The sequence below is a fragment of the Gracilinanus agilis genome, chromosome 2 (assembly GCF_016433145.1).
Source record: "Gracilinanus agilis isolate LMUSP501 chromosome 2, AgileGrace, whole genome shotgun sequence".
NCBI classification, from domain to species: Eukaryota; Metazoa; Chordata; class Mammalia; order Didelphimorphia; family Didelphidae; genus Gracilinanus; species Gracilinanus agilis.
The window spans coordinates 389,733,816-389,752,014 of record NC_058131.1 but is presented as its reverse complement, the minus strand read 5'-3'; the positions used below and the strand labels follow the sequence as shown (position 1 = coordinate 389,752,014).

The following is an 18,199-nucleotide window of genomic DNA, read 5'->3' as shown; positions in this document are numbered from 1 at the left end:
ACATGCAAAGTGCTGAGGATTCAAAGAAAAAGCAAAAACAGTCACCTCCATAGAGAATCTTATATTCTAGTGGGAAAGACAACAGGTACAAAGAGAGGTATGTGAAAGGCACAGAGTAGATATGTGCTAACTTTAGAAGGGAAGGACTAGCAACTGCAGGGAAGGAAAGCAAGAAACTCCTCCTGAAGAAAGTGCCATTTGAGCTAAGTCTTAACATTTTTTTCCATTAAAACCCTTGCTTTTTGTTTAGTATCAATACCAAGGCAGCAGAGTTTCAAGAGCTAGGTAATCAGAGTGAAATGACTTGCCTAGTGTCACACAGCTAGGAAGTGTCTGAGATCAAATTTGAACTCAGGTTCTTGTGACTCCAGGCCTGTACTACAACTCTTAGAGCTAAGTCTTTAAGGAAGCCAAGTGTTCTAAGAGGTAGACATGAGTAGAGCATTCAAAGCATGGGAAGAAGCCAGTGGAGAAGTCATGGAGGTGGGAGATGGAGCATCATGTGTGAGGAACAGCAAGTAGGTCACTCCAACAGGACTATAGAAGATAGAGAGAAAGTAATTGTGTAAAAAACCTATGAAGATAGGAAGGCGTCAGACTATGAAAATATTTAAATGTCAAACAGAGAAGGTTGTAGTTTAACTTTGTGGTATTAAGGGCAGCCTGGTAGCTCAGTGGATAGAACACTGGGCATAGAGGCAGGAAGTCAGGAAGAAAGACCTGAGTTCAAATGTGGCTTCAGACATTAGCTATTTGACCCAGGGCAAGTCACTTAATTCTGTTTGCCTCAGTTTCCTCATAAATCAAAGCTATTAATAATAATATGAAAAAATGTTCTAAGTCCTTCTTGATGAGAGAAATGCAAATTAAAGCTTCTCTGAGGTACCACCTCACACCTATCAGATTAACCAATAGGACATTAAAGGAAAGTGATAAATATTGGAAGGGATGTGGCAAAATTGGGACTCTAATACATTGTTGGTTGAGTTGTGAACTGATCAAACATTGTGGAGAGAATTTGGAATTATGCCCAAAGGGCTATAAAACAATGCCTACCCTTTGGTCCATCTACTAGCTCTGTATCTCAAAGAGATAAAAAGGTAAAGGATCTGCTTGTACAAAAATATTTATAGTTACTCTTTTTGTGGGGGCAAAGTATTGAAAATCGAGGGGATGTCCATCCTTGTCTTTAAAATGAGCTGGAGAAGGAAATGGTAAACCACTCTAGTATCCTTGCTGGGAAAACTCCAAATGGGGTCATTAAGAATTGAATATGACTAAAAAATGGCTGAACAGTAATAGCAAACCACTAGAATTTGTTGAGGAGGTAGGTGGCATAGCCAGACCTGCTCTTTAAGAAAATGACTTTGATAACTAAATGGTCTGGGGAGAAGCTATTGGTCAACAGTATAGCCACAAGGTAATGAGGGGCTAAACTAAGGTGGCAGCCACATGAATAGAATATTGTGTTGTAGAAATAGAACGAGTAGGCAACTGACTGGAAATGTGGGATGAGTAAGAATGAGGAGTCAAGGATGACAATGAAGTTATGAGTCTGGGTGGTGCCAGGCTGATGGTGCTCTTGACAGTAAGAGGGAAATTCAGAAGAAGGTAGATTCTTGGGAAAATATAGTGAGTTTTGTTTTGTTTTGAACATATTAAACTTGAGATGTCTCAAGACGAGCCATACAGTTTGAAATGTCCAATAGACAGTTCATGATATTGGACTAGAGCTCAGAAGAGGGCCCGGGGCTGGATATATAGATCTGGGAGATTACTTCACTAGAGCACCTGAAGTGAAGTTGGCCTACAAGTAGGATGTTTGTTCTTGTTTTTTTTAATCCTTAAGTTCTATCTTAGTATTGGTTCCAAGGCAGAAGAGTGATAAGGGCTAGGGAGAGGGGCGGGTGGTATGTGACTTGTCCAGGGTCACGTAGCTAATAAGTATCTGAGGTCACATTTGAATCTTCTGAATCTAGGCCTGGATCTCAAACCACTGAACCACCCAGCCGCCTCCTAGGATGAAAGTGGTTAACAATGTAAGACTGTTGTTAAAATAAAAAATAAGATAGTATATAGAGATCAGTCTAAGGCAAAGCAGAAATGCTATAGGAATTTGGAGAAGGGAGATCACTATAGGTTGGAATAGTGAGGGGAAGTCTTTCTAGAAGGAAGAGTAATTGAAAAGTAATTAGACAGTTAGGTGCCACAGTGGATAGAGTGACAGGCCTTGAATCAGAAGATCCTGGGTTCAAATCTGGCCTCAATTATTTGCATCAGTTTCTTTATCTGTAAAATAAGCTGGAGAAGGAAAAGGCAAACCACTTCAATTTCTTTGCCAAGAAAACCCCAAATGGACTCACGGAGTGTGGGATGCTCCTGAAGAGTGACCAACAATTGAGCTTGGCCTTGAAGGAGGTAGGGTAGGATTTGGAAAGGCTGAGGAAAGGAGAAAGGCATTTTCCATGGTCTTGGTACCCAAAAATCTTATAAAAAGATCAAGATTTAAGGGATTAAGAAAAGGAAGCTCCATGAGCAAATGAAGGGCTCTGAAAGGGAAGTAAGACATGGATTGTTAGAGATAGGTAGAGGGGACCTTAGGACATAGAATACCAGAGATGGGAAGAAATTTAGAGACCATTTAGACTCATTTTGGGGCAGAGAAGCAAACTGAGGCCAGAGGAGAGAAGTAACTAGTCAAGTTTATGCAGCAAGTCAGTGGTGGATCTAAACCAAGATCTCTGGACATCAGTGCTTTTTCTATGGAGTTTAAAGAGGATTCTAGAGATCTTTGGACTATGGGTAGACTGCTTATATTCCTTTTCATCTCTGCAGGATGTGATGTGGGAGTCTGGTCCATTTTAGCTGACAACCATTGTCAAAACAGCCTACAGCTATAATTCAAACCACCAAAACTTTGTTTTATAGCGGGAAAGGGCTTTGAGATTTAATAAATCCAACCACCTCATTTTACAGAGGAAGTTGCGGAGAGAGGGGAAAATGGTTCACTTCAATTCAATAAACATTTATTAAGTACCTACGAAGTAACTACTATTTGGGGATCCAAAGCAGAGCAAAGTTAATGGTGGGCCGAGGATGACTCTAGGTTATTTGGTTCCCAGTGTAGTGTTCTTTTCTTCAACTTAGAATGGAGTCAAGGAAGTACCCCCTAGACTCCTCTCTCCCACGAAATCGGAGCCCTTTGTTTTCACAAAGACTCCCCTTCATTTGCATTAAGCTGCCCTTGTGAGTTACTACCAGTTCCTTGAACCCCACCCCCAGAGTGTCTGCTTGTCTGCCTATGATTGGATCCTGATTTATGTATGGGAAAGGAAGCCAGTAAACTAACCCCATGGGAAGGTGCAGTTCATTGAAATAAATCTGAAATTAAATTATACGAAAGAAAATTACAAACCGTCAGCCTTCGGCCAAAGGATAATGTATAGATTTCATTAAATATTAAAGTTTAATTTTGTTTTTGTGTATGCATTTGTGCCAGGGTGGGGCTCCTGGTCTAGGAGGCTTTCTGAAAGGCTGCCATGCTCTGAAGGAGATACATTCTTCCTCCTACCTGGCCTGCCTCAATGAACTGAAGCTGTCCAGTGATTAATTGCTCCTCGGAATTTTTACCCTCTCTCCCCGCCCCCCATCCCATGCTAATCAGAGAATGACACCAAGAGGAAGGGTCAGGAGCTGGGTCACAAGAGAGATTAGTGGGCAAATGGGAAGGGTTGAGAAGAAACAGCCAACATCCACAGAGGACCATAGCATTTTAGAACCAGAAGGAATCTTAAAATATAGCATGTTAGAGCTGAAAGAGATTATTAGCACAAAGACTGTCAGAGCTGAAAGAGGCCTTACAATGTCTCTTTTTTTCCCTTGGGAGAAAACTTCTAACACAGAATGTAAGAGCTAGAGGAGGGGGCAGCTGGGTAGCTCAGTGGATTGAGAGCCAGGCCTAGAGATGGGAGGTCGTAGGTTCAAATCTGACTTCAGACACTTCCCAGCTGTGTGACCCTGGGCAAGTCACTTGACCCCCATTGCTTACCCTTACCACTCTTCTGCCTTGGAGCCAATACACAGTATTGACTCCAAGATGGAAGGTAAGGGTTAAAAAAAAAAAGAGCTAGAGGAAACCTAAGAACACAGACTAGCAGGATTTAGATATCTGTTAACTAACCTCCATTTTATAGTTGAGAAAACAGAGGGTCAGAAACATAGACTTGCCCAAGGTCACACCACAGACCAGTGTTGCAGTGAGGACTTGAACTCAGGTCTCCTAACTTGTTCCACTGAACTGAGCTACCTCCCTTGGAACTGACTATCATTTGAACTGTGGTATATAGATAGGACATTTGAGGAGAGGTGAGCAAATATTAGGAAAGCTGTTACCAGTCGGCAAATTCCCTGGCCAGATCTTGGACTAGAGCCAAGAGGAAAGCTAAGGAAGGTGTCTGGAATCCCAAATCAATTAGACAAATGTAGAGAAGTGGTCCTTTTTAGAGAAGCATTTCTTAAGCTGCATATAGGGAATCCTATAACTGATTAGCTTTGGGGTTAGGCTGTTGGGGGAGGAGAACCCATCATCCCAAAGGCTATAGGAGAGATCAGGGTTATTGGGTTCAGCTATTTGGCAATGGCTCTAGCAAAATCTATACCCAGCCTTTTTTTTTTTTTTTAACCTCCCCTAGATTTTTCACAGTCCCCAGAGGGAGGTAACCTGTTATGGGCCTTACAAAAAATTATGGTGGTGATGTAGGGTATGGTGGTAGGGCTAGAACAAAATATGGTTTGATAATCTCCATACTCTGATCTTCATGAGCATGTCAGAAGGGATTTTAGAGATGATCAAATATAGTACCATTCGCCTTCATTTTACATATGGGAAAACTGAGGCTCAGGGAAGGGGAGTGATTTGCCCAAAGACATCTAGTGAGTTACCGCTAGACTGCTGACAACAACATTTTTTGATTTTAAGTCAATTCCATGACATTAACATGTCATTAGTTGAAGCATAGCCCCCACCCCAACCCACCTATACAGAGGAGTAAATTAAAATCTAGACTGAAAATGGCTTGCTCAAGGTCCCATGTGAAATAAGAAGCAGAATCAGGATTGAAACCAGGTCCTCTGACTTTCCCCATTATATTATGTCAAAGATCAGAGACAGAAGGAAGTTTTTTTTTTTAAAAAAAGGTCAAGTTTGGATAGCACCTTATAACCTAGAACATAAACTGTCAGAGACAGAAGGAAACTTAGAACATAGAACATCACCTGGACCCTGGACTCCCAAGAGGCCTTCTTATCTCTGTTCCCTCTCTGCTTCAATCTGTCCTTAATACAAATATAGACTAATAGTCTTCATTTTTTCATTTTTGGTTTTGTCATTCCTCAGCTCAAATATCTTCATCTCCCTACTTCCTTCTTCACTGGACATGTAATCTCATGGGTGTGAGCATTCTTACCAGCCAAACAAATCGCAATCCATATCTGCCTTCCACTCAGTGTAGTTCTTATCAATCCTTCCTAAAGGAACTGCCTAATGCACATGCAACATTTCCTTTTTACATTTTATTAGTATCTGTTTTTTTTTTAACATGAGACCAGCCTATCTCTTTTTCCAATCCTACATTTTTTCCATGATAGTATCTCTTTAAAGCAGTGATGGGCAAACTTTTAAAGAGGGGGCCAAAGGAAAGGAAACACTCATCTGTCAGCCTGTTTCTAAGGCAACTCTTTAAAAGTTTCATCATATTGTATCCTACTTATTGTATTCGTCAGATTAGGAATAATGTCCTAAGGCCAGATAGAACATTTCAGGGGGCTGCATCTGGACTTTGGGCAGTAGTTTGCCCATCACTGCTTTAAGGCATTTCTTGCACATAGGAAATTTATTTGGGACTTATTTGGGCCCACCACGAACCTTTCCATTGTCATTTGGGTCATTCACAATTGATTTATTAATTCAATGGATTGCCCATTCAAGTGTATGTCAGTCTCATTTTCATCCATTTTGTTTCTCCCACATGAATTGTTGGGCCTGTCACCTGAGTAAATTTGAGTCTCATCCGAGAAGCTCTGTAATATCCTGATGATTATTATAAGCTGTAAAATGTTATCTACACATTGGAGAACTAGAAAATCTCATTGTTTCTAGGAAATCTTATTTTAGAAACTTAGGAACCTAGACTTAGAGCTAGAAGTGTCCTTAGAGGTCATCTCCTAAAATTCTCTAGTTTTGTAGATGAGAAAACAGATTGTGACTTGTCTAAGATTGATCCAGGTTTACAGATGGAAAGTGAGGATTTGGGTCTAGGTCTCTGAGTCCAAATCTAGTTCTGTTTCTTTCTCTTTTTTAGGGGTTGAGGGGTAGGGTTAGGCACAGGTATTGTAGTACAATGGAAAGAGTCAGAAGAATATAAGTATTTCTAATTCAAATCTTGCCGTTGATGCTTACTACCTGTATGACCATAGGCAAGTCACATAACCTCATTGGCCCTCAGTTTCCTAATTTGTAAAATGAGTGGGCTGGACCAGAGGACCAGCCTGGATGGCCCAGGAGGCTTTTTCCAGCTTTAAGTCAATAATGCTACCATATACTGATGATCTTTTTTTTTTTTTAATATCACTATTACTTCTCAGTTATCCTCCCTGCCAATAGAAATCTCCCTTATAATAAAAAAGTTTAGAAATATAATATATAGTTTGGAAGTACAGCAAAGCAAATTGACACATTGTCCACTGCATGATCTCTTCTGAACCAGTCCACTACCTTTCTGCCAGAAGTTAGGAGGCATGTTTTCACACCAGTCCTTCACACTGTTTCTGTCTTAGGCGGAAGATCTTCCTCAGTGGCAGTGGAGAGCACTTTGGGTGAGCATGCATTTCCATGTTTTATGCCTAGAATGATGGATATACCCAGTGTGTCACTGACCAGAATTACCTCCCTAGCTGTACAGGATCTTGCATTATCAAAGAATCTTTATTGCAAGTCAAATACAATTCAAACTTTTTGGGCTGACTTTCCAGGCTCTCTATAAGCCAGTTGCATTTTAGCATTCTAGCTTAATCCCGTGTTGCTTTTCTTCATGCAATCTATGCTCTCTAGACAAATTATATCATTCTCGGACCCTCTCGTGTTTTCTGGGTATTCTTTGCTCATGTTTTCCCTTTTGGTTGGTAGAGATACCCCTTTTTCTCTTTACCTGCTGGTCCTCCCTAATTCCTCAGTTGGTAAAGCTCTTTTCCTTATTCAGTCCTCCCTACTTACATAGCTCATTGCATTACACATCTCTAATGCACTTATCGTATAATATTTTTATAACTGTTTTTGGAGCTTGTGGGGTTTTGTGTGTGTGTGTGTGTGTGTGTGTGTGTGTGTGTGTGTGTGTGTGTGTGTGTTTTCCCCAGTATCAACAGGATGGAAGAGACCATGTCTTACCTAAACTTTGATCTCTCCTAGCACCTGATGCAGTGTTTTCTTCCACAGTAAGCCCTTAAATATTTATTTAAAGTTTGAATGAATAAACACAGATTATTCAGGCTGGAAGGGATGTTTACAAGTAGAACCTGAATGTTAGAGTTAGAGGGGAAATTCAAAAATAGAATATAAGACATAAAACTTTAGAGTTTGAAGGAACTTTAAAAAATCGAATATTCAGTCTGAAATAATCCTCGGAGAGGATAGTTAAACCTCATTTTACAGATGTAGAAACTGAGGTTGAAGAGGAAGTGAAATTTCACTTGGAATGAAGGCTTGCAGAGCTAGAGCTAAAATCTAGGTCTTCTAATTGTCCGTTCCGGCTCTTTCTAGGGCAACAAAAGGCTTCTATAAAACAAAGGGGGAAAAGGCAAAAGGGTCATGAGAAGCAAAAAGGAGGGGATTGTATACCTTTAAAATTAGGTCTGATCCTGGCATCGTATCCCGAGGTTCTCCCCATCAGCTTATCCAGAAAATCCGAGGGAGACATAGGCTTGGGCGCGGATCGGGCCGCAGCCTCAGCTTCCTTGGAAGCAGCCAGACTAGGGGAGGAGAAAGGAAAGGGAAGATTAGTTACCAGTGTGCCCCCACTTTGCTGGGGGTATTTCCCTCGAGGCCTGTTCCACAGCTGAGAGATGTGACACATACCTCTCTGGCTTCTTAATAAGGACGGCCCCGGCTAAATTGTTTACCCAGCCCAAACATCACCCCACAGAAGGTCCCGGCAGCTGGCCAAGCGCTCAAGAGATGACGATCCGACAGAAGCTGCCGACTAATTTAGGGACAGATCCCTGGGGTCTAGAGGAATCACAGCTGCGATCTCGGCTCCTGAGTCCCCATGGAAGCCGGGGCTGGAAGATTAACCTTGTGCTTGCCAGATTCCTGGTTCCCCGGTCTTCTCCGTGTTTCCCCACTCTCCTATTCCCAACGCCCAGGTTTTACTTGCTAAGTTCTCCCTTCCATACGCTCTTAGGGCCACTGCCCCTTCCCTGCTCTCAAAGCTCACATGCAGCGACCCATCCACAGCGGCAAACTATGGGCGCGCAGGCACAGACCTTCATGGAAACATGCCCACCGGCACTTAACGACAGAGATCCCGTGGACACACGGCTTATATACATGTATCGAGAACACAGAGAATTCGGACTCATTTGCTATCCACATACATAACAGCTTCCATTGTGAAAATGAGCCCACGTGGATACAGAGGCACACGCACATACCTACATGCTTGCACACACAAAGACATACATGCATGTAGAAAAATGTACACAAATACACACAGAGACACATACGTATCTATAGAGCCAACAGATACACAATCAAACACCTTAGCCATACATTCATATCCAAATAGATCTCTCCACATTCTCACACACGTAGACATCTAGACGCCCTCATAAGACACACATAATCACATTCACAAACACGCAGATAAAATGTATGCTCTTAAAAAAACCAGATTAATGTTCTTAAACACGTACTCACACATACACGTCCACACGTCCTTATTGCACATATATTTACATATTTTAGAAACGTATACACATGAGAAGAAAAATAGTTTAAGAAGGTGATGTCTGATGATGGAATTTGGATTCTTGGACCATGGTTGGACCATAGGAATGTGAGGCTTCCAGTTTCACACCTAATAAAGACTTGGTAAGAAAATATTTGCTTGGAACCTTGCAAATCCAATCAACATGGTTTTTAAGGTGAAAAGGAAGGTGGAGTGGGGCAGCTGGGTGGCTCAGTGGATTGAGAGCCAGATTCAGAGATGGGAGGTCCTGGGTTCAAATTTGGCTCAGACACTTCCTAGCTGGGTGACCCTGGACAAGTCACTTGACCCCCATTGCCTAGCCCTTAGCACTCTTCTGCCTTAGAACCAATACACAGTATTGATTCTAAGGTGGAAGATAAGGGTTTAAATAAAAAAAAAATTAGGAAAAAAAGAGGAAGGTGGAGGAAGAAAAATGGTTCAGTATCTTCTCTGAACTAGATATAAAAGAAGGTAGTTACATTGTAGAAGAATAGCACTAGAGATGCTTAGAAAGTCATAGGAAACAGAATTCAAGGAAGAAACCTGAAATAAAACTTATGTTTTTATATGTCTATGTACAAATATGAAAAGTAGGGATAACAAGCAAGGAAAATGAGAGTTTCAAAAAACAAATAGACAAATTTAACTTGACAAGGTGGGACCCACAACTGGAGCATGGCTCTGGAAAAGATCTATTTTAGCCAAAAGGAATAGGAAATGGGCACATGCCACAAGAAAGCCAAAGACAAAAAGAAATGTCCCACATGTATCTGACCATTCATTTTTGGAGTAGCAAAAAACTGGGAACAATATGGGTGCCTTCTGAATGAAAAATAGCTGAACAAATCATGACATAGGAGCATAATGGAATATTGTTGCTCTCTAAGAAATAATGCTAGCAAATAATTCAGAAAAATATGTAAAGACTTGTATGAACCAATATAAAGTAATAGGAACAAGGACAATAGATACATACAATATAGAGAATACATGGAAAGAATGATACAATAGAGCTGATTGTTGGTTAAGTAGAGTTATAAATTTTGTCTCTAGAGAAGAGATGAGGAATACATTTGTCTCCTTTTGTAAGAGAGGTGGGGGACTATGGGTGCGGAATGTTGCATATGCTGCCAGATGTAGTTACCATAAATCTTTGAATTTTTTTGAAAAACTGTTTTCATTTGCCACAAGAAATACTCAGGGGAGAAGGGACTGAAGAATATGAAAATAACTCTGATGTAAAAAATGAAAGACATCAATATAACCAACAGAAAAAAAACAACCTCAAGGAATAAGGTAGCATAAATATGTATATATGTGAAACTATGTGTAGTAGCATTTAAAATTCCAAATATGTTTTCAGTTGGAGTGCTCTGGGAAGTAGGGGTAGGGAATGGGGGTGTTTAGCATGGGATAGGGTGCTGAGAATCCAAATGAAGGTGAAAGGAAGCAGAAATTAAAAAAAGAAAGAAAAAAGAATACTACAGAACACCTATCTAGAAAGAAGAAGAAATAGATGAGGAGTTCATGAAATGGATCCGCCTGGCTGAGACATGACATACTGATAAGGAACTTCACATGTTAGGATATTTTGCTAGGGCTCATTTTCTCTTTTTCCAAAAGCAGAGTTCTGCTAATAACTTCTTGGCTTGTTTCAGTCATGGCATAAAGTTAACAGAACAAGAACACTTTATACTGATTACCACAATAATGTGAGGAGAACCAACTCAAAAAGACCTCAAAATTTCAACCAAAGCAATCACCAATCATTACTTCAAAGTACTGAAGATGAAACATACCTTCCTATCCCTTGGCAGAGACATGGACTAGAGATTTGAGACAATAGATGCATTCTCAGATATGGCCAATATGCTGTTCTATTTTATTCGACTACATAGAGTTGCTATAAGAGAGCATTTCTACTGGATGAGGAGGTTGGGGAGGGTAGTTTTGGTGAATAGTAATGGGGGAAAAATAACAGTTATGATGCTTAATTCATTGAAATTAATTAAACTAAATGTTCACTGCACAAGTTTAGTTTGTTGTATTGATGTTCAATATTTAGCTTTCAATAAAACATTTAAGTAAAACATTGCTTGACTTTCTTTAATGATAATTTCATCCTTCAAGAGATAGAGGTGCCAATGAAAGGCCCTTATTTGCTGGATCTAGTTTTCACCAATAAGAAAGAACTGGTTTTTATAGTAGAAATTATGCAGATATTGGGGGAAGTGACCACTCCATCTTGAAATTTGAGATAGTGAAAGAGAGGGAAGTTGGGTACAGTCGGAGAGAAACTCTAGATTTTGTGAAAGCTGATTTCATAGAATTTATATTAAGGATAGATAAAATCTAATACATAAAGTTCAATGAAGAAAGTCTTTTCAGGAGGATTTTGAAACTCTCAAGAATGAAATTTTGAAGACACAAAGACAAAATTCTGATGAGAAAAAAGAAAAAGTTGTTTAAAAAGTCTGTTGTGGATGAATGGGAAGCTCATTGACCAATTTATATTTTAAAGACATGTATAGAAGATAGAAGTGAGCAGGAAACAAGGATGAAAAGAGAAGTCTTGGTGACAGGCATGATTATTGTCTTTCAGTGTTTTAAGGATTGTCTCATGAAGTGGAGTTTGATTTGTTCTATTTGATCCCAACAGATACAGAATAAAGGGTGAAAGGTGCTTGGGCAAATTTAGGTGTGAAGTAAAGAACAGCTCCTCACAGAGCGAAGCAAAGAGGTCATGGGCTTCTTCTTGGTATTGAGGAGGTATTCAGACACAGGACCACTTGTTGAGTGTATTATAGAAGGGATTCTTATTCAGGTATGAGTTGGACTAGTTGGCCTCTGAGGTTTCTCACAATTCTGAGATTTTTTTCTCTCTTTCTCCCCATGTATTTGTCTCTCTATTCGGTTTCTGTCTCTATCTTTTTATCTTTGTTTTTCCTCCCAATCCCAACCTTACATACAAAATAGTATACTTCCATATAAAAGGGTCAATTCAGGGACTGTGAAGGCAGAGACAATAAAAAATTTTCTTCTATATTTACTGTTGCCAGAAATCCCATAATTGGAACTAATCCCTTTGGTTGAAGGTATTAACCTCTGTTACAGAATTCAGAGCTTCTTATATTTAGGTGTAAGAAACTGAGAACAATTTAGAGTTTTTCTGGGGGGGACCATACTAAAGTTAGCAGAATCACATATGATTACATGAATGCTTCTGTATATCCATATGCTGTAAATTCTCTTTTATATTATCCTGGATTGAGATTCTTTCAGCTAATCTCAGGTTTAGCTCAATCAAGAGCAAATAACTCTGATCATTTATGATATGGGCTCTTTCCTGTTGGAGGCAGAATGGCCAGTTAGGAGGCAGTTACAATAATTTACATAAATCACAATGAAGGGCTGGACTAGGCCTGTATCAGTAAGAAGAAAAATGGGGGAGGAAGACTAGATAAGATTTTTGGGTTCTGGATAAGACAGAGGGAAAAGCCAGTGAAAGATTCTAAACTCTTGATGGTGGGGCTTTAGAACATAGAATGTTGGCATTAAAAAGTACCTCAGAGCTAGACCTAGAGACGGGAGGTTCTAGGTTCAAATCTGGCCTCAGACACTTCCCAGCTGTGTGACCTTGGGCAAGTCACTTAACCCCAATTGCCTACCCTTACCACTCTTCTGCCTTGGAGCCAATACACAGTGTTGACTCCAAGATGGAAGGTAAGGGTTTAAAAAAAAAAGTACCTCAGAGTGGAAGGGATGTGAGTTCACAAAAGGGAGTCAGTGTGATACAAGAGAATGAGCTCACTGGTTTGGGTGTAAGAGGATCTGAATTTGATTCTTGGTTTTGATGCTTGGTTGGTTGTTGCCTTCATACTCAAAGAGGACCAAAATGACATCACCATGTCGAAATGTACAGCACACCCAACTGTGGTTGATCAGACCAATATAAGCTTGGAAGGCTCTACCACAGATTGGGCACAAATAACCATATGAATATTTGGGATTTAGATATAAAAATAATGAGATAGTAAAATAGTAAAATGTAAGATGGTAAAATGGTATGTGATGTATTTTTTTACAATTTATTTTAAAATATTTTCCCAAAGTTACATGATTCATTTTCTCTCTCTCCCCTCTTCCCTACCCCATCCTGGATCTGACAAGCAATTCCACTGGGTTATACATGTGTTATAACTTGATACCTATTTCCATATTATTCATTTTTGTAATAGAGTAATCTCTTAAAAACCGAAACCCCAAATCACATACCCATATAAACAAGTGATAAATCATATGTGGGTGGTGTATTTTGACTCACACATAAATTGTATTTAAGTGAGACAGAGTTGCATAAAGTCATCGGCCTTACTCTTTCTTCTAGAGTCATCAAGTTCCGGGGGCAAGACTATTTTTTTTTGTCAGGGTGATTGGTGATGGCTCAAGGTGAAACCTTGGATTCTTTGATGTCTATACTGATGTCTAAGTGTTCCACACTTAGACATCAGTATAGTGCCTGTTTCTACCACTTTCATGGCCATTAGAACAAATTGTTCTCATCCTCCTGTTCCACCAGGGGAAGTCTTCACAAGTTTAGGTCAGATATTCCTCCAACTCACCAATGGGTTTTGAGGACTGTTGCTAATATGTGGTTTAGCCCATCTGCTGAGATGGTTTTACTAGAGTGTGGCCACTATACATGTTACAGCTTCTTAGAGCCATAGGTGAGAGCTGCCACTCAGCATCTGTGTGACCTTTCACATTACTGCCTTCCAAACATTCTATGTTTCATCAAACTGCTTCTTAACCTTAATGTGCCATCTCCATGCCTTTGTACAGTGTGGCCATTTATAGTTTTTTAAAGAACAAATCACATTGTTTGATCACTTATTTATTGAGGAATGGATCTTGGTATTACATATTTGTTTCTATATCCTGTGCTATTTAGATAGCACAACTTTATTGGTGAGATTGGATGTGACCTACTCATGTATTCCATCATCACTTCTACCTTCTTCCACATAATTTACAGTTTAAATGATTTCTCTTACCTGAGCCTTTCCTGATTCTTCAAGCTGTTGTATTCTCTCAAATTAATTCTTGATGTTTGCTTAATTTTTTTGTTTTCTCTTTTCAAACTCTTATCTTCTGTCTTAGAATCTATACTGAGTATTGGTTCCAAGGCAAAAGAGCAATAAGGGCTAGGCAGTTGGGGTTAAATGACTTCTCGAGGGTCAAAGAAGCCAAGAAATATCTGAGACCAGATTGAACCCAGGACTTCCCATCTCTAGGCCTGGCTCTCTATTCACTGAGCCACCTAGCTGATCCTTCTCTACATTTTTTAGTACTTTTTCTTTTTACATCACAGTTATTCCTTGGTATATCACCCTTGCCCCTAGATTGAACCCTTACTCGTGACAGAGAAAAATCACTTAAATTAAAACACATACAGAGAAAATGTATGCAATATTCCATCTTAGTAGCCCCCTCACTATTCTGTCATATACCATGAAGTATGGGCTTTGTTACTCTTAGTATCTTTCCTCTGAGATTACCTTCTCTTTATATTGCAAACTGTATCCTTCTGCCTTATGGGTACATAGTTTAGATGTAGTGTTCCCCACCAGAATGAGAATTCTTTGAGGGCAGAGAGATTGTGCTTTTTCTCCTTTCTCCCTTCTTTGTATCTCTGGAACTCAGCACAGTACCTGGCACATATGAAATGCTTAATAAATGTTTATTGAATGACAAAGTGAATATTCTTATTTCATTTTTCTTCTAGTTCCGTGGCTTTCATTAATTTTTCCATTATTGAAAGTTCAATTTTCTTTCAGTTATTTTTTCATTTATAGTAATTTGGTTATTATGTATATTATTCTCATGGTTCCTCTTATTTCACTATATCATACAAATATCTTCACATTTCTTTGAATTCTTTATGTAAACTATTACTGCTGCATAATGTTATACCATTACATTCATATGCCATGATTTTTTTTAACTGTTCTCTAATTTATGGGCATCAATTTTGATTCTAGTCCTTTGCAACCATAAAAAGTACTAGTGGATTGTTTTAGCAAATGTTGGACTAACTGTGACTTCTGGAGGTAATGTGGGCTCTTGAACCAAAGAATATGGATAGTATTGTCACTTTTATGATTACCAACTGAAGCCCTTAACAGTTGAACTATATTATAGCTTTACCAAGAATACTTTATTGTGTCCATCTTACCACTGCACCTCCAACATTGGGGACATTGATTATTCCCATATCTTTGCCAATTTGTATAGTGTGAAGTGATACTTTGGAGTTATCCTAATGTGTATTTCTCTTAATATTTTTGCTTTGGAGTAGTTTTTAATGCAACCATTAAAAAAAAACAAACCACATTGTATGATCACTTATTTATTGAGGAATGGCTCTAGGTGTTATATATTTGTTTCTATATCCTGTGCTTTAGAAAATGGAATGCAAGCAATTTTTCACTGACATTTCTCTTATAATTCTGTTCTTCATTGACTTAATCTTGAAAAAATTTTGACGTTTCTTTGTATATAGTTTTATTTGCTTACATGTGTACATGCTGTTTCCCTGAATAGAATGCAAGCTTCATGACATCAGGGATTGCTTTTTTAATGTTTATATCCTCAGCACCTACTATAGTGCCTGGCCTTTGGTAGACAACTACTACATTTTTTGTTTACCATTGGTTGACAGCTTCCCTGACCTTAGTATCCTCATCTGCAGTATGAAAGACCTAGATTAGATGGTCCTTTCCAAGTTCTAGAATATGATCCTATGACTTAACACAGATGGGAGGGATTCTTAGAAGATAAACATAAACCTATAAAAGACTTTAGAGCACAGGATATTGAGTATACAATGTCCTAATACACATGTATTATGTATCATGATGATTTGAAATACAGAGTTATTGACTATCTGAGATGTAAGGCATGTTACAGATTGGTCTACTCTAGTCCAATCCCTTCATTTTGTAGAAGAAAATACTGAAACTCAACTAGGAAACATGGCCTGTCCAGAGTCATGCAGCAAGCTAGCAGCAGACACGGGCTCAGAATCTTGTTTTCCTGAATCCTAGGAGTGTAGCAGGTATCACTTGAGAAAAATCATGACAGGGCTTGATTAATTTTTGAGGGTATACTTTATTCAGGGAAGACTCTTCCTCTCCAGCAATGGCTACAAAGCTTCCTGCCACTTAGGGATAATGAAAGGAAGTTAGGTCTGGGTTATCTTTGGATTGGGTTGGTGAAAGTTAGGTAAAGTTTGGCTTAAATAGTATTGTTAGGAATTGACTTTCCAACTGGGAACAATCTGGAGCTAGTAATGACTGTGTTGTCTACTGGCATATATCTTTTTAAGTCCAAGGTACTGGCAATTAAAATGCAGTGTAGAGATTCTGGAACATTCTTGTCTTATTTCTTCTCTGGTCCTCTGGAATGTTTGTTGTTCTTTTTTGTGAGATTTACAAAACAACCCTCATTAAATAGTCTTAACTGCCTTCCTGTCAGACCATGATCTCACCTAAATGTCCAGGATGTAAGAACATTGAATGTCAGAATTTGAAGAGAACTTAGAACATAGCACATAGAATGTCAGAGTTGGAAGGAGCTGCACCTTCCTCCTTATTTCACAGATGATGAAACTGAAGTCCAATTAAGACTTCACATTGGGAGGTGGTGGCAGAATTAGAGTTAGAAATCAGACTTTTGGACCCCATATCATGTCTCTGCTGTGCTGGTAATGAAAGAGGGGAAGGAGTGGGACAGTCTGTGTTTCACTAGAAAATTAAGGCAGGGCATGATTTAGACTTTCTTCCAGTCAGAAGAGAGACTATCCCTACACTGAGGTCCTTGAGGCAAATTGGCTACACAGTTTCATGTCATTCTGCCTCATTCTCTAATTCCTTCTCTAATTCATCCTGGCTGACCTAGAGGGAATTTGCATTTTTGGCTCCTTTCTCAGATCAGAGGATGAGTTGTTTGAGCTTTGGATATTCTAACTCATGGTCTGGCCTTTTTCTTTCTCAGGTTACCCCCAATCCTATCCAAAAACCCTAGTGTGCTTTTTTTAATATTGCATCCTATGAGTATTCAAGGTTGGTCCTGTTCTTCCCCTTTCCTCTTTCTCTTTCCAACTGCTTCTCTCCTCTTTTCCCCTCTCTTTCTCACTTTCTCTCTCCATTCTCCTCTCTCCTTTTCCTTCTTTCTACCTCTTCCTAATTTTCCTCCTTCCTTCCTTCTCTTTTCCATCTGTCTCCTCTTCTTTGCTCCTTCTTCTCTTCTTTGCTCCTTCTTCTCTTCTTCCTTCCTTACACCCTTTCTTTTTCTCTGCCTTATTTCTGTCTGTTTCTTATACTCCTACCCTCACTCCCACACTCATGAACAAACACATATGCTTACTCCTTCACTCTTATAAGCATTATACTCCCACTCCATCCATGCCTCTTTATTGTCTGCACCCACACACACAACCTGGCCATACCATGCATACTCATGTGCATATATGCCCACATACATAGTTGCACATATCTTCATATGTAGATCCATCTAGGCAGAAGGAATTGCAATCTCTCTAGGACTATAGATTGTTAGAGCTTGTTAGAGCTGGAAAGGACTTTTAGAGATCACCTAGTCCTAATTTGGGATGAATTTGAATGTATCTCGTCTCTCTCTGTCTGCTCTTATGATTCCTCCTCCCTTTCCCCTCCTTGCCAACTTGCTTCCCAAGGGCTCGAGGGAAGGATTCAGGGGAATGGAGGCCAGTTTGTAAAAAAACTGTGGCAGACTCAATTGGAAATGGGGGATCGATGCAAGCTATAAATCTGCATTTGGAATAAGCTAGATCTTGGCACTCAGTTTGGGCAGAAACGATTTCAATTAGATGGCAAGTGGCAAAAGCCTTCCCTCCTCCACCACCTCCACCCTAGTCAGCAAAATAGTTCCCTCTGGATGGGAGACTGGTAAGGAATAGGGATAAGTGGGGCTCAGAGAGAGAGTGAGTGGGAGAGAGCGAGAAAGACAGAGATAGAGACAGAGAGACAAAGATACAGAGAAACAGAAAGATACACACACACGCACACACACACACACACACACACACACACACACACACACACACACACACATATATATATATATATATATATATACAA

The 18,199-nt window shown here is 39.5% G+C and overlaps 1 protein-coding gene across 1 annotated transcript in view; it reads right to left on the bottom strand.

The window, feature by feature from the left end:
* GLRA1 (glycine receptor alpha 1) overlaps window positions 1–18,199 on the bottom strand; it is an 85,271-nt gene that overhangs the window by 47,696 nt on the left and 19,376 nt on the right. Inside the window, exon 2 of the mRNA XM_044659857.1 lies at window positions 7,892–8,022. Coding sequence (XP_044515792.1) covers window positions 7,892–8,022 — 131 coding nt within the window. The remainder of the gene's footprint in view (window positions 1–7,891; window positions 8,023–18,199) is intronic.